General features: G+C 41.6%; 1 protein-coding gene across 1 annotated transcript in view; it reads left to right on the top strand.

Annotated features, from left to right (window-relative positions):
* Positions 1-12,694, top strand: part of CLASP1 (cytoplasmic linker associated protein 1) — a 171,113-nt gene that overhangs the window by 146,958 nt on the left and 11,461 nt on the right. Inside the window, exons 33-36 of the mRNA XM_059476504.1 lie at positions 2,215-2,365; positions 3,005-3,251; positions 4,006-4,196; positions 5,833-5,961. Coding sequence (XP_059332487.1) covers positions 2,215-2,365; positions 3,005-3,251; positions 4,006-4,196; positions 5,833-5,961 — 718 coding nt within the window. The remainder of the gene's footprint in view (positions 1-2,214; positions 2,366-3,004; positions 3,252-4,005; positions 4,197-5,832; positions 5,962-12,694) is intronic.

The following is a 12,694-nucleotide window of genomic DNA, read 5'->3' as shown; positions in this document are numbered from 1 at the left end:
TCTTATTCATCCTGTGCCTTTCCTCTAGTTTTCTGCATGGGTCATAATTTTTTTTCCCTTTTGTGCCCTTTTTTTTCCTGAAAGGTGAGTGTAGTTCCATTTTGCTTTTATTCCCCCCATTGTGTTGTCTGTGAAGTATTCCAGTGCACATACTGTCAGTAGAGACGTGTGTTCACATTGTAGAATTTTCATTCATGTAGAGCACAGCCATAATGTGACCTCCTACACAGGCTTACTTCTATATATGAAATCACTGGATTCTTTAGATCTTTATTAAAATGTGGGTTTGTGCTTTGACAAATGCATCACATTGGTGGCTCTGAGACATTACCTTAGTCTCTTTGCACGGAAGAGTCTGTATTCTCATTGTTCTTTGGTGACAGTGTAGGGCAGAATTCATCCCTGAGGAAAGAAGTGATGACTTCAGCAGATTTATTGTCAGTATTATATTTGTGATTTTTTCTTGGTTTTTCTGCTATGGATTTAATTGTGTGACCTTTGGTAAGTCATGTCATCTCTTGGTGTGAGAACACAGGTACAGTCACATGTACACCTTTTCAAATGGGTGTTTCATTGCCCACTTCAAAGTTACATGAAAAACTCTTTAAGATCTGTGAATTAAATGTGCTTGAGCTCAAAACGTATATTTTTGAGGTTGTATGAAACAAAGATTTTCCCATTCCTGACTGGTACTTCTAAAGAACCTAAAAACTGCCTTCCCTTCTGTCTGGAAAGCCATCACAGTGCATTACTGTTGTTCAGCTGTCTGAAAAGCCTTAAATACTTCAACTTCTGTAGGTTTATGAACAGCTTTTGTTTCCTGATCTTGGTCTGTTAAATGATTGCTCATTCTCCCTGGTCTGCCAGACACTGTTTGGGGAATTGTTCTTTGGTTTCTTTGCCAAAATACATGGTGCTGATGCTTGTGTGAGTGTAGTGCGAACACGTTGCTTGGGAGCCAGGGATTATGGCTATTTTCAGTGTGTTAATCCCAAAGGATTGCAGCCCATCTTATCCTCTGTCTGAAGTCCCCAAGTTTCTTCCAGAAAAAAAAGCTGTGGTTCTAGATATTTAATAGATATTTAATATCCTGCTTTTGGTTCCATTGAAAATAACAGCTGTCTATGCAGAATTCAGAAGGGATTTTCTTGTTTGTTTGGGATTTTCCCCCACCCACCTCATAGGGAATCTTTCTTTTGTGGAAAAGGAACACAACTCAGTTCAGCCATCTGCCTCCAACCCTATCCTGTCATTCTTCCCAAAATGTTATGAAATAGTAATTCACCACTGTAGGGAGCCACTTCTTGCATTTATTGACAAACAACTTGATGTAAATGTCTGATTCAGTCTGTTTGCTTCTGGCTCTACTGAGATCTGAGACTGCCAGAAATTGTTGTCTTGCTGGATCTATTAATTTAGTGATTGTCATGCAAACTCAACTTCTCCTAGATAGAGCAAAGCCCTGCCAATAATGCTGTTTTATTTTCTCAAAGATTGTAGGAACTTCTCTTACTCCAGATCTTATAATATCATCTGCCCTTGCATGCAAGGCATTTTATCATGGGACCTAATTTTGGATAACTCCTCAAGGAATCCCAAAACTTTTGGCTCAGAAATTTCTGAGGAACTGATAAACTGCAAGAAGGTGTCAGGTTTAAGTGAGAGAATTCTCAAACTTAGGCCAACTACTAAAATGCTGTTTTTATCAAGGCACTGTGCAAGTGAGTTAAGTTTTAATACTTTATAAATTAAAATGGGCCATATTAGACTAAGGTTTATGTCCAGTTATGTTTTCCTTTCCATTTAAATCTGTCATAGTTTCATATATTGTTAAACTTAAAATTCACTGATTTCATTTCCGCCAGCTGTCACAACCATTTGAGTTCTTAGAGTGATTGAGACTATTTTCCTTTTTAAATTACACCACTGCCACACTGGGGATAGGGTTTTTTGGTTTGCAGAAGGTAGCATACTTACTGAGTGTAAGAAACAGTGGACCTGTTTTCCTTTCACTGACAGCAATGTGTTCTCCTTGTTTTAGCCCCATTTGAGGGGAAGCTCAGACCTGAACTCTGCTTTGATTCCATCCATGTTGTGTTACAAGTCACTGTTAGAAAGGGCACTCCAAACCATATGTCTCCAGCTTGTTTTTGTTGACAGTCAGAAGTGGATTCCAGTTTCATTTGTAACATTTCATATACGTTTGGTCTTTAGTATGCTGGATTATGACACGGAGAACCTAAACTCTGATGAAATCTACAGCTCTCTTCGTGGAGTCACAGAAGCGATTGAGAAATTTAGTTTCCGTAGTCAAGAGGACCTGAATGAGCCAATCAAACGTGATGGAAAAAAGGACTGTGACATTGTAAGTGTTCCGTTGTTTACTCTCCCCCAATAGACAAAATTTTAAAACATTGTGATCAAACCTGTCTGTGGATTGTTGTGTACAAAATCCAGTTATTCGTGCTGTATTCTTACAGGCGTCTTCTGCTTATTGGTTGTTAATTTCTTATATCTTAATTATGGGGTTTCACTGACTGTTTCCCTTGGCTCCCTTTGAACTCTGGCCTCCTGTGGAATGTGCTCACTGGGCTTCTGTGCAAGTGCCATGAAGGATGGAAACAGTGCTGATGTTCCTCAGCCTCAGCATGGCTCAGTGATGGCTTTTACCTGGAGTGTGTGTAGTCATGTCTGTAATGGGAAATGTTCTTAAAATGTATGGATGGTTTCCCTCACTGCTTAGGACCTGTGCTCATTCCAAGTGCACAGCTCATACAGTATCTTATGGTGCAAGACTGGTTACAGAAACTATGATTATGAGATATTTTTGAGCAGGTGCAATTGTGTGCAAGAAAGAGGTAGTAATCAAAGCTTTACGTAAGTATTATGTATAAATAATACATGTAAATCTGTGCCTTTTCCTGTTGGTGGGTGAACTCCAAAAACGCTACAGTTTCCATAGAATTTTAAACCTCTCTTTTTCCCCTCTGTTCAATTCCCCTAGGTGTCTCGGGATGGTGGCCTTGCTCTCCCTAGTGGCGATGTCCGCGGAAGCGGTGACGTTGTGGAAGGCGGCAGGATGGCTCTGGACAACAAAACCTCCCTGCTGAACACGCAGCCTCCCCGCGCCTTTTCGGGGCCCCGTGCTCGAGAGTACAACCCCTATCCTTATGCTGACACCATTAACACTTACGACAAGACTGCCCTGAAGGAAGCAGTGTTTGATGACGACATGGATCAGCTCCGGGATGGTTTGTATCCGCTCACCTTGTAGCACTGCAGGCAGCTCACTGCCACTCTGTATGCCTAGTGCCCTCAGATACGTGCCTGCCTGTGCATGTGTTGTGTATTACATTGCATCTGCGCCAAAGCTTGGTATGAAATACCCTTTGTTCTCATGTCCCAGCAGAACCTCATCTGTGGATACTGGGAAAAAATTTTATACTGTGGTTTTGATTCTTGTTTGCCTGGGGTTTCCTGTAAACTACTCCCTTAAGCATCCACATGCATCTGTAGGGACACTGCTTTGGGACCTTCCCCTCTTCATGGCTGAAATGTCTCACTCAACAGCTTGTTGCTATTGAGTGTTTGACTTCATTAAGTGCAGCTACACATCAGCTTTATTCTTTTGCAGTACACTGATGAGTCACTGTACTTTATTCTAAAGGTCATACATGTGACCATTGGTTTTGGGTGTGTATGTCTGGGAAAAACCACAGCAGTTCTCATCTTGTAGAAGTAATTGTTGGAACTGGAAGAAACCAATTGTCATCTCTTCCTGGTTCATTAGAAGCCACGTGCGGATGCATGAGCCCTGCTATGAACTCAGGTTAAATTATGGGCTAGTCTGATTCTGTTGCCTCCTTGACTGAGACCACCTGGATGTTGATGCATTTTTGGGGGGCCCTTGTTACATGAACCTTATTCCATAGAGGGTGAGCAGTCTTGGCACCTTTGATCTTTTCCCCATTTCTCCAAATGATTTGCTGCCATTTGTCCTAGAAGTACCCATTGACCATTCGGATTTGGTGGCTGATCTTCTGAAAGAGCTCTCCAACCACAACGAGCGGGTGGAGGAGCGGAAAGGAGCTCTCCTGGAACTGCTCAAGATCACAAGGGAGGATAATCTTGGAGTTTGGGAGGAGCATTTCAAAACCATTCTGCTCTTGCTGCTGGAAACGCTTGGAGACAAAGATGTGAGATGTAGATTTTGTCTTAATTCTCCTGTCTATTGCTTCATCTTGGGTAATAATTCCTACACACCAGTTTAAATGAAACCTGCCACTCATCAGTGATGCTGCACTGCTTATTTTTTCTTTGGAAGGTTAACAGCTCTACTTTTTCACTCTGTTCAGTGATGAGTTTAAGTTACTCCAAAATGTCCCAGTTTTTCCCCCTCCTTCAAGAGTGTTACTAATAAATAGATAGGAAATTGAAACTAAAATCAGAAAAGAAGTTCTAGTCTAGTAAAAAACTGTCAAGACTTCTGTTATTCTCTTCTGAGTTAGGATGAAGCTACAAGCTCTTAGCTATATTATACCCATTCCCAGCAAGCAGAATAAAGGCACTCTAGAATAAATTAATTTTTTCCCCTGGGTGGTTTAAAGACCCAGGGCATTAGATCTCATGTGATGAGTCTCTGTCTCTTGTAAAAATGTCATCAAGAGCAAGCTGCTTTTATAGGGGATCTTGTTTTGAAATGTTAAAAAAAAAAACTGTGTTATTATCACAGCTTTATGTTTGGTAGTTGATCAAAGTGGAAATGTACAGGCTAGGATTTTTTCTCTTTGGGGATATTTGTTCAGCTTGCAGCACAATGATATTTGGTAAAGGCTCAACACGCCACCGCACCTTCACATCAGAGCCATGCTCCATCTGAGTGTTACAATACTGAGGCTTCAAAGCACTCACAGTTCTATTTTTTTGTTTCATCTGATTCAAAAATCTGTTGTATTTTTTATACTACTTGTAAAATACATATCATGCTCTCAGGAATGTTAATTCTGAAGCAGGGTAGGTTGCTGACATTTTCTTAGTCATTGTTCTTAGTTTAAGCATGAACTGCTGTAGTTTTACTTGTTTAATGATAGCACCATCACACAAGTATCACAAGGTCTGGTGACTTTGTCTTAAGTACACGTGAATTGTGCTACTGTAGGAATTTTCAGATGAATAGCAAAGCACATGTTTTAAAGGCTGAAGAGGATGAAGTAAAGTACGTATTTGTCTGCTGAAATAATGACATCTATTTGGAATGGCCACAGGTCAAAAATTTAATGTAAGTTATGAAATTGAAACAGCTGTTACAAATCCCCTCTGCTCATGATCTTTTGATAGGAAGGATGAAGACATAGATCAGTGTTGACTACAGTAACTTAAGTCCTTGAAAGTAATTTCCATAGGAGTTACAGGACAAGTCAGTTTTACTTCTTTAGTACATGAAAAACAGCTTTGTGGCATGGATGGAGCCCAGTTGGATCTGCCAAGCTGAGCAAAAGAGGAATGGCAAAATATACATGTTCATGTAATGTAGATGTCCTCCTGTGAGTACAAATTTGTACTTCATTGCCAAAAGAAAATGGAATTTAGGAAAGTAGTCATTCTGATTCTTGTATATGTGACAACAGTCATTTTATGTGGCTTTTTGTGCAAGAGCAAGCAAGGAGCCCCATTCTGAATTTTGTTACATTGACTCCACTGCTTACTCCACTGGAACTGGTGGCTTAGGGAGCCATGCAAATTTCTGATGAGCCATGAGAATTCACTTCAAACTACAATTTTGAGAAGTGACTCTTTCTAACCTTTTTCTAATGTCTGTTTTTCCTGACACAGCATTCAATCAGGGCCCTGGCACTGCGGGTCCTGAGGGAGATCCTGCGGAACCAGCCGGCGCGGTTCAAGAACTACGCGGAGTTGACTATCATGAAAACACTGGAAGCACATAAGGATTCCCACAAGGAGGTGAGTGAACCTTTCAGCTACTGGAAAAGCAACTTGGACCTGCTGAGGGAAGGTAGGACCTGTGAGGCTTAACAGGCAAACGTGTTGAGTCTTCTTGACAGTGGAACAAATCAGTATTAAGTCTCCCAGGTATGAAGAGACAGGATTTTTACATGCTGAAACAGTGAAGAAAAAAGTGGAGACTGTCAGAGCTATTTATGTAGACTTGGAGCTGTGTGGAGTGGTATTCCACTGTTTGTTAATTTCCCTGGATTTCCCTGCTTATTCCAGGACAGGCTGAGAACTATAGGAAAAAAAAGGGCATGTTTAATTACTTTTTAGAACATGCTGGGGGCACTGTGCTGCCTCTGTGTGTACAGGTAAGAATAAAATGTACTGGAGAACACAAAGGCTGTGTTAAGCAGAATTGTGTGTGAAAACTGAATGGTGAAATTGGGCTGTGCTAGAAAATTGGGAACTGGTGAGTAACAGGAGAAAATGGACAGAGGCCATGCTGCAGTGGCAGAGGAAGAAGCAAAGGGAAGGGTGAATTGCATTTTCTTTTTTGTTAGAGAACTCATGTACAAAACTGAAAGTATTCTGCAGTAAGCTAGAATAAAGGGACATGGTAATATTTTAAGTAGATCAATTCAAATTACATTTAAAGTTAGTGTTTGTAGATTGATTTCCAAGTTGGATCTTCTAATCTACCTCATGCATGTTGGAAGTTTGAACTAAACCTTCTGGAAAGTGCTACCAGAACTTCCCTAGCAGTCTGTGATGGTTTTGTTACCAAAGTCCTTGGTTTGAAATCTAAGGCATTTATTCTTCTCTATAACAGGATTATTCTAAATTAGCAGTTTTAGGCATCTCTGAAGATATTTGGCCATGAAAAGATTATTAAAATAGACCAGACTGCTCCAGAGCATTGGGTGAATGACACAAGATTATTTAACCATGGGCAGCAGAAATTGTACGTTTTGAAAATCAAAACAGCCGAACAAAAAACACCCTCAGGGAAAGAAAATAACAGTCTGGATTTCTCTAAAATACAGAAGTAGAATATGTTTAATGCTTTAGTGAATGAGGGCCACCCTACTCTGCCTACCTTCCTCTTCTTGATTTAGAGCCTTTGCACCCCTGTCTTTTTCAGTTCAGAGTAGTGAGAAGCAGTTGTAAATTGATATTCTGATAAAGCAGTCAGACAAAACATTATGTTCTGAAGGAGTGCCTTTTATTGGCAAGTTTTCCTGTTTGCATGCTTCTCAGCTCACCTTGACTCAGTGCCCTTTGTATTTTTTGTCTGAGAATCCTCCAGAACTAACATTTCTAGCAGGACCTTTCCAGATAGTCCCTGGCATTGTTTTTAATGTCCCTCAGAATCCACTGTCTTTGTGGGACTGGTGGGTTTTACAGAAGCCAAGACTGATGTTGATAGCACCATGCTTTATGCCTCTGTATTCTTGTGGTGTGGAAAGGTTCTTTAGGATTTGCATGAGGCACCTCCCAGGGAAAAGCAGGGAAAGATAAACCAGGAATGAGAGGTGGGAGTTCTGGCAGTTCTTTATAGAATAACTGAGCTGTGCTGTGCTCAGCAAGTTGCTGCTGTGCTGCACATAGTGTGGCTTTGATTTGACATGGCTTTCCCAGCAGCTTCATAATGAGACATCAGCAGCTGCAGTGGGACCTTTGGGGGGTAGCTGTCACAGCAGGACACTGCAGGTATATTCTTGTTTTGCCATCCACTGTGTGAGCACAGCTGTATTAAGTGGGGACATTGGTTTTGGATTTTTCTTTCTGTGTTATGAGTATTTTCTGATCCCTGTGTAAATGAGGCTCTAGAACCATGGTGCAGCCCAGGAAAGTATCATCTGCCTGTCAGTCGTTTAAGCATATCAGCATTCCTGAAGTTAAGAAAGGTACCCGCACTTGAGTATCCACATGAGCTAGGCTAAATATATACCTGGGAATGTGCTCAAAGTGCTTTTACCTGTAGTTGGGACTTGCTGATTCAGTTAAGTCTGTGAAAAATTAACTGAGAGATCATTTGGGCATGGCTCAGTTGGTCAAACTCATAGCCTGGAGCCAGGAGGTCACAAATTCCCTTCCCTTGGTGGCCCTCCAGCTCAGTCCCTCTGCTGACTTTGTGGCCCTGCTCCCTCCAGGAGGGCAGGAGGAGCTGCCCTTTGTCTGGATCCCACTGAGCAAGAGATTAAATGAGGATTCACCAGTTTGGGAGTGAAGGGCACTTGGAAAGAATAGCTGAAGAGGGAAAGGAGGTGCTGAGCAGTCTGTTCTACAGCTTGCTTTCTCACTATATCAGACCAGTATTAAAGGGAGCGGTTGCACTGTTCTTAAACTACATAAAATCAAATCTTCCTCCAGACTCTAAGAACTATTTCAAGAAAAGCTGGTATATAATTTATTTGGGAAAGGGTTAATCTTTGTGTCAGTGATGTCCTGATAAGATGACACTCCACTTTATGTTTCTGGGCTGCTTCTGCCTTGTAGCAGAAGACTGAAGTGATCCTTGGTTATGATCAGATAATTTGGTGTCCAACAGGCTGTGTAACTTAGGAGAAAATGTCTGTTTTGAGCAAGCTGTATCTGTTTCAGTTTTTTTTTTACCTGAATTTCCCCTTCAGCACAGGGACTACTAATTGCTGCCAGCTACTGCTCACATTTTCAGTTATATGTGACCCCCAGAGACTCAATCTAAAGTGACCAAGCAAAGGGAATTTGAAGAGGAGCAGAAGTGTTAAGGTTGGGTACTGTCTCCAAGAAGTCATAGTAAGAGGCAGTTCTTTGGAAATCAGGAAGGTTTGTTTGTCTACACAAATTCCAATATTGCTGTTGTTCAGCATCACCAGGAGACATCAAATGTCAAAAACAATATATTCACCAACCAGCAAATATCACCCCCTCCCCCAGCTGAGTGCTGGTATCTAGTTAAAGTTTCTTTTCCTTTTTAAACAAGAAAAGACCTGTGACTTTATTCCAGATTACATAGCTGGAAGTATCAAAACAGTGGTAGCATAGTTGGATATTTTGGGATGCCTGGATAATTGGCTGTTTTTCCAAGGCCAAGCAGAAGTCTTTAGACAGTTGGGTCTTTGCCATGGCTAAAAATCGTCTGCCTTCTGTTGCTGAAGGCAAGGTCTGGGATCAGCAGAGCAGCACAGCTGAGAGCACCACAATTCCCCTCAGGGATATGGGAGAGGAAAAGTTGGTGCATGGAGCTGGAGCTGAGTCACACCTTGTGAGTGCAAATGCAGGAGATTGGCAAAGCACAGACCTCAATAGCAGGTCAAAATTAATGTAACCCTAGGCTACAGACTAGAGGGCTCTGGGTTGGGATTCATGTTTAGTTTGCATTTTTTAACTTTGTCCTGTTTTTATACTGTTTGTAGTACAACAGTCTATTCAGTGCTGTTGGTTTAATGGGGTGATGTGAAGAGTCAAGCTTGCTTCAGTCCTAACTGGGAACATTTAGGGGGGTTGGCATGTAAATGCCTTTCACTTACTTTAGGAGCATTAGAACGTAATTGAAGTTGTGGATGATATTAAATCTTGTTGATTTTAATCAATCTTTGTTTGTAGTTATTTGGAAGAGAACCATCTTTCTGTTGCCAATTAGTTAATATTAACTCATTTGTTCCAGTGTAGTTACTCACCCATAACTAAGGAGAGATTCTGCTTGCTGACCCCATACCACTGATAATGACATTGCTTCAGTTTCATGCCAGCAAAATGAGGATAATTCCTTATTATTGAGTATTTTAAAACAAATAGTTTAGTATCTTGGAAATCAGCAGCAGAGTTAGAAATCATAGGATAGCTAATTCCCAGTTTCTGTCTCTGGCACAAATCCTATGGACTTAACTGATGTCTGTTTTCTATGTGTAAGGAAAGAATCCTGTGCCATATCTTAGATATCTAATTTCTGTATTTTATGATACAGAAAGTCCATAAGCATAATTGGGATGCTTGTTGTTGTACATTCTTTGTTGTAACCCTCTGAAAGAGGGAGAAGAAGAAATCAGTTACCCATTACCTGTTGATAATTTTTATTATCTTGCTGAGGTGCTTTTAGATTGGCCTCTGATATTTATATATTGTAACTGTCTTCTGATGATGGTATGATCTGTGTAGGTCTCTGCAAAAAGAAAAGCACTAAATGATCATAGTCCTGAAGATTGTTACTTAGTCTGTGCTGGAAGCTACCAAGTGCTGCAGCTGGGCAGTCACTGATGTTTCATAATATATGTTTATGTGCTTTTTCAGTTTCCCAGTACATTTCAAATGTTTAGTGCCCAGGAGAAGCAGTCTAATCTACTTCATCTCTGAATCCTTATAAAAATCACACTGCTTTTTCATCTCACCCATTGCTGAGTCCACTTCCTGCTTTGAAACCAAGTCCATAATTGTTTGTTCCTGTCTGAATTAGACTGTAAAGCCTTCAGGGATGGGAGTTTGCCTGACTAGGTACTGGTAAACCTCCTTCCCCTCCAGCTCAGATTATACAGGCTTTAAGTAACCACCTCTAGATGGCAAAAATTGGCTCAAAAGCCCAGCCACATGTCTTGTAAGCCTGAAAGCAAAACCTTGTTCTTCTGCTTAATAAACTTCTCTGGTGCTGCTTGTTTCACAGTGGTGTACAAAGCCTCTAACCTTTCAGTGAGGCTTTGCCTGCACTGCCTCATCCTCTATAACCTTCTGCAGAGACACTGGAACTAGCAATCATGGCAGAGTACTCCCAAAGTACTTCCCAAAGGAGCTTGAGTTCCTGTGGGAAGCTCTCATCCAGGTGCCACAGGTGCTGCTTTGCTGAGATCCTACATGTTACACTGATGCCCTGTGTAGCCTATGAACCTGGCACGCTTTAGGGGAGTCAGGACATTTTCCTTGTCCTATTTTCCAGTACTTTGTGTCTCTTTAAAGCAGAAATTAAACTATTCAAAACTCGTAAGCTGATTGCTGCAGCTGTCAGGTAGCAAGCAACATGTTAATGCATGAAGTGTAGTAGCCGAGCAGAAGAAATTGAGTGGAAGAGAATGGAGTCTGAGCTCTGGCTGTCTTAAGTGAATAGGATCCTGTGGCTGCAGTGCTCTGTTAACCAGGTAAACCAGTGGGAATTGTCATCCAAAGTTTGTCCAGCAAATGTTGTGATTTGATGATTCCAGTGTGCTTTTCTGATTGAAGAGAAGGCTCTGTGACAGGTCACTGTCTTGATCACACTAATGCTGCACATCAGCATATCCCCTCACACTGAAATCAGGAAGCAATTCCCATGCATATTCCTGGGCTTGCCTGACCTGTTACTGCCTGACAAGAAGTTTGCTCCTTGGTAGCATTAAGGAAGACATTGGTGATGAATAGCTTTCTGTGTGCTGTACCTCACTGGCTTTGTGCATGTGAATATGGCTCCTTCCCTAAAGCAAGCTGGGTGGAAGTATAAAAACTTCTCTTTCATGAGACTCACTAGAAAGGTCTCAGTGTATCACAGATGTCTTTCAAGGAACCCTCCAGCACACAGAGCTTATGTTATGCCTGCAAAAGTCAGGCTGAATCTAGTCTCCAGTGTGTAGAGCATAAGGTAAGCCTTTAGAAAGGAGAAAAACCTACTGCTTTAAGGCCAAGAGCTATCTCTTAGATCTGCATTCCAGGGCTACCTGCCCTGTGTTGAACGATTTCAAACTATCCAGTTCAAGCCATGGTTTGCTCTAAGCTTTTACTGGGAGGTAAAATCATGTTTGTGACATACCTTACATACAGCTTAGTGTCTGTGCTTTTAAAGAACTGCAGGCTCTCTGTAGTCTTGCACATCTTGCTTCACAGCCACCCTTTTGAACCTGCTGCTTCCAGCTGCTGTCATCATTTGACGGCTTTTCTACTTTTACTTTGTATCTCTGAGATTCCGAAGAATAATTATATTAGGTCAGACAAAAATCTTGCTTCACTTGATACCCTCCCTGACTCACTAGCAAGAAGCAGGCATACAGTGATGCTTCCCTGTGGATATTCTTCCCCCTTCCAGCTGTCTTAAAGCCTTTCCGTGTGAATGGTTCTGCCTTGCTTCCCTGTGTGGGTTGGATTTTTTTCCCTTTGGTTAACTTGTCTAACTTCTAATCCTCTTGTGACAGCAAGCTCTCCAGTCTGAGCACGTAGCAAACAGCACCCTTTCATTTTCTTAGGCTAAAGGGTAGATTACATAGACACTACTTATTGTGGTGTCACTGTTAGTACGGGCCTTTCCTGTCACTTCCCAACGTGTATCTGTTGGTCTTGCCTTCAAAGCTGGGAGGAAGACCTGTTCCTTGATCCTGTTTATTCATTTCTCCCACTCCTTTTAAGGTTGTTTCACTCTGCTGGTCAAGTTAAAGCCCTGATTAAAAAAGACATTTGATTTTTTGATGCTGTAAGGTATGTCCAATTTGCAAGACCCAAGGGGTGTGCCTCATGGCAAAATGTCTTTGCTAAACTCTGTCACAATTTCATGTTCTTGTTGCCAAATGACCTGGCAGGTTGTACCCTTAGATAATGCACTTTCCTGTTTGGGAGTGCTGCTGATTTCTCTGGCAGTGCCAGGTGAGCAGACCTCTGAGCCAGTTGGGTGAATACTGAGAGCCCCACATGGGATGCAGTCTCTCTGGGTGGCTGAGTGTTTTGTTTTGCCAAAGCCAGCAGGAAGGACAGGGCTGGTACTTGCATTGCAAAATGGTGGCATTTGGCTTCCTGTGCCAGCAGGGATGAG

The sequence above is a fragment of the Ammospiza nelsoni genome, chromosome 7 (assembly GCF_027579445.1).
Source record: "Ammospiza nelsoni isolate bAmmNel1 chromosome 7, bAmmNel1.pri, whole genome shotgun sequence".
Taxonomy (NCBI): Eukaryota; Metazoa; Chordata; class Aves; order Passeriformes; family Passerellidae; genus Ammospiza; species Ammospiza nelsoni.
Note: the sequence above shows the minus strand (reverse complement) of the source record. Positions and strands in the feature narration are given on the sequence as shown.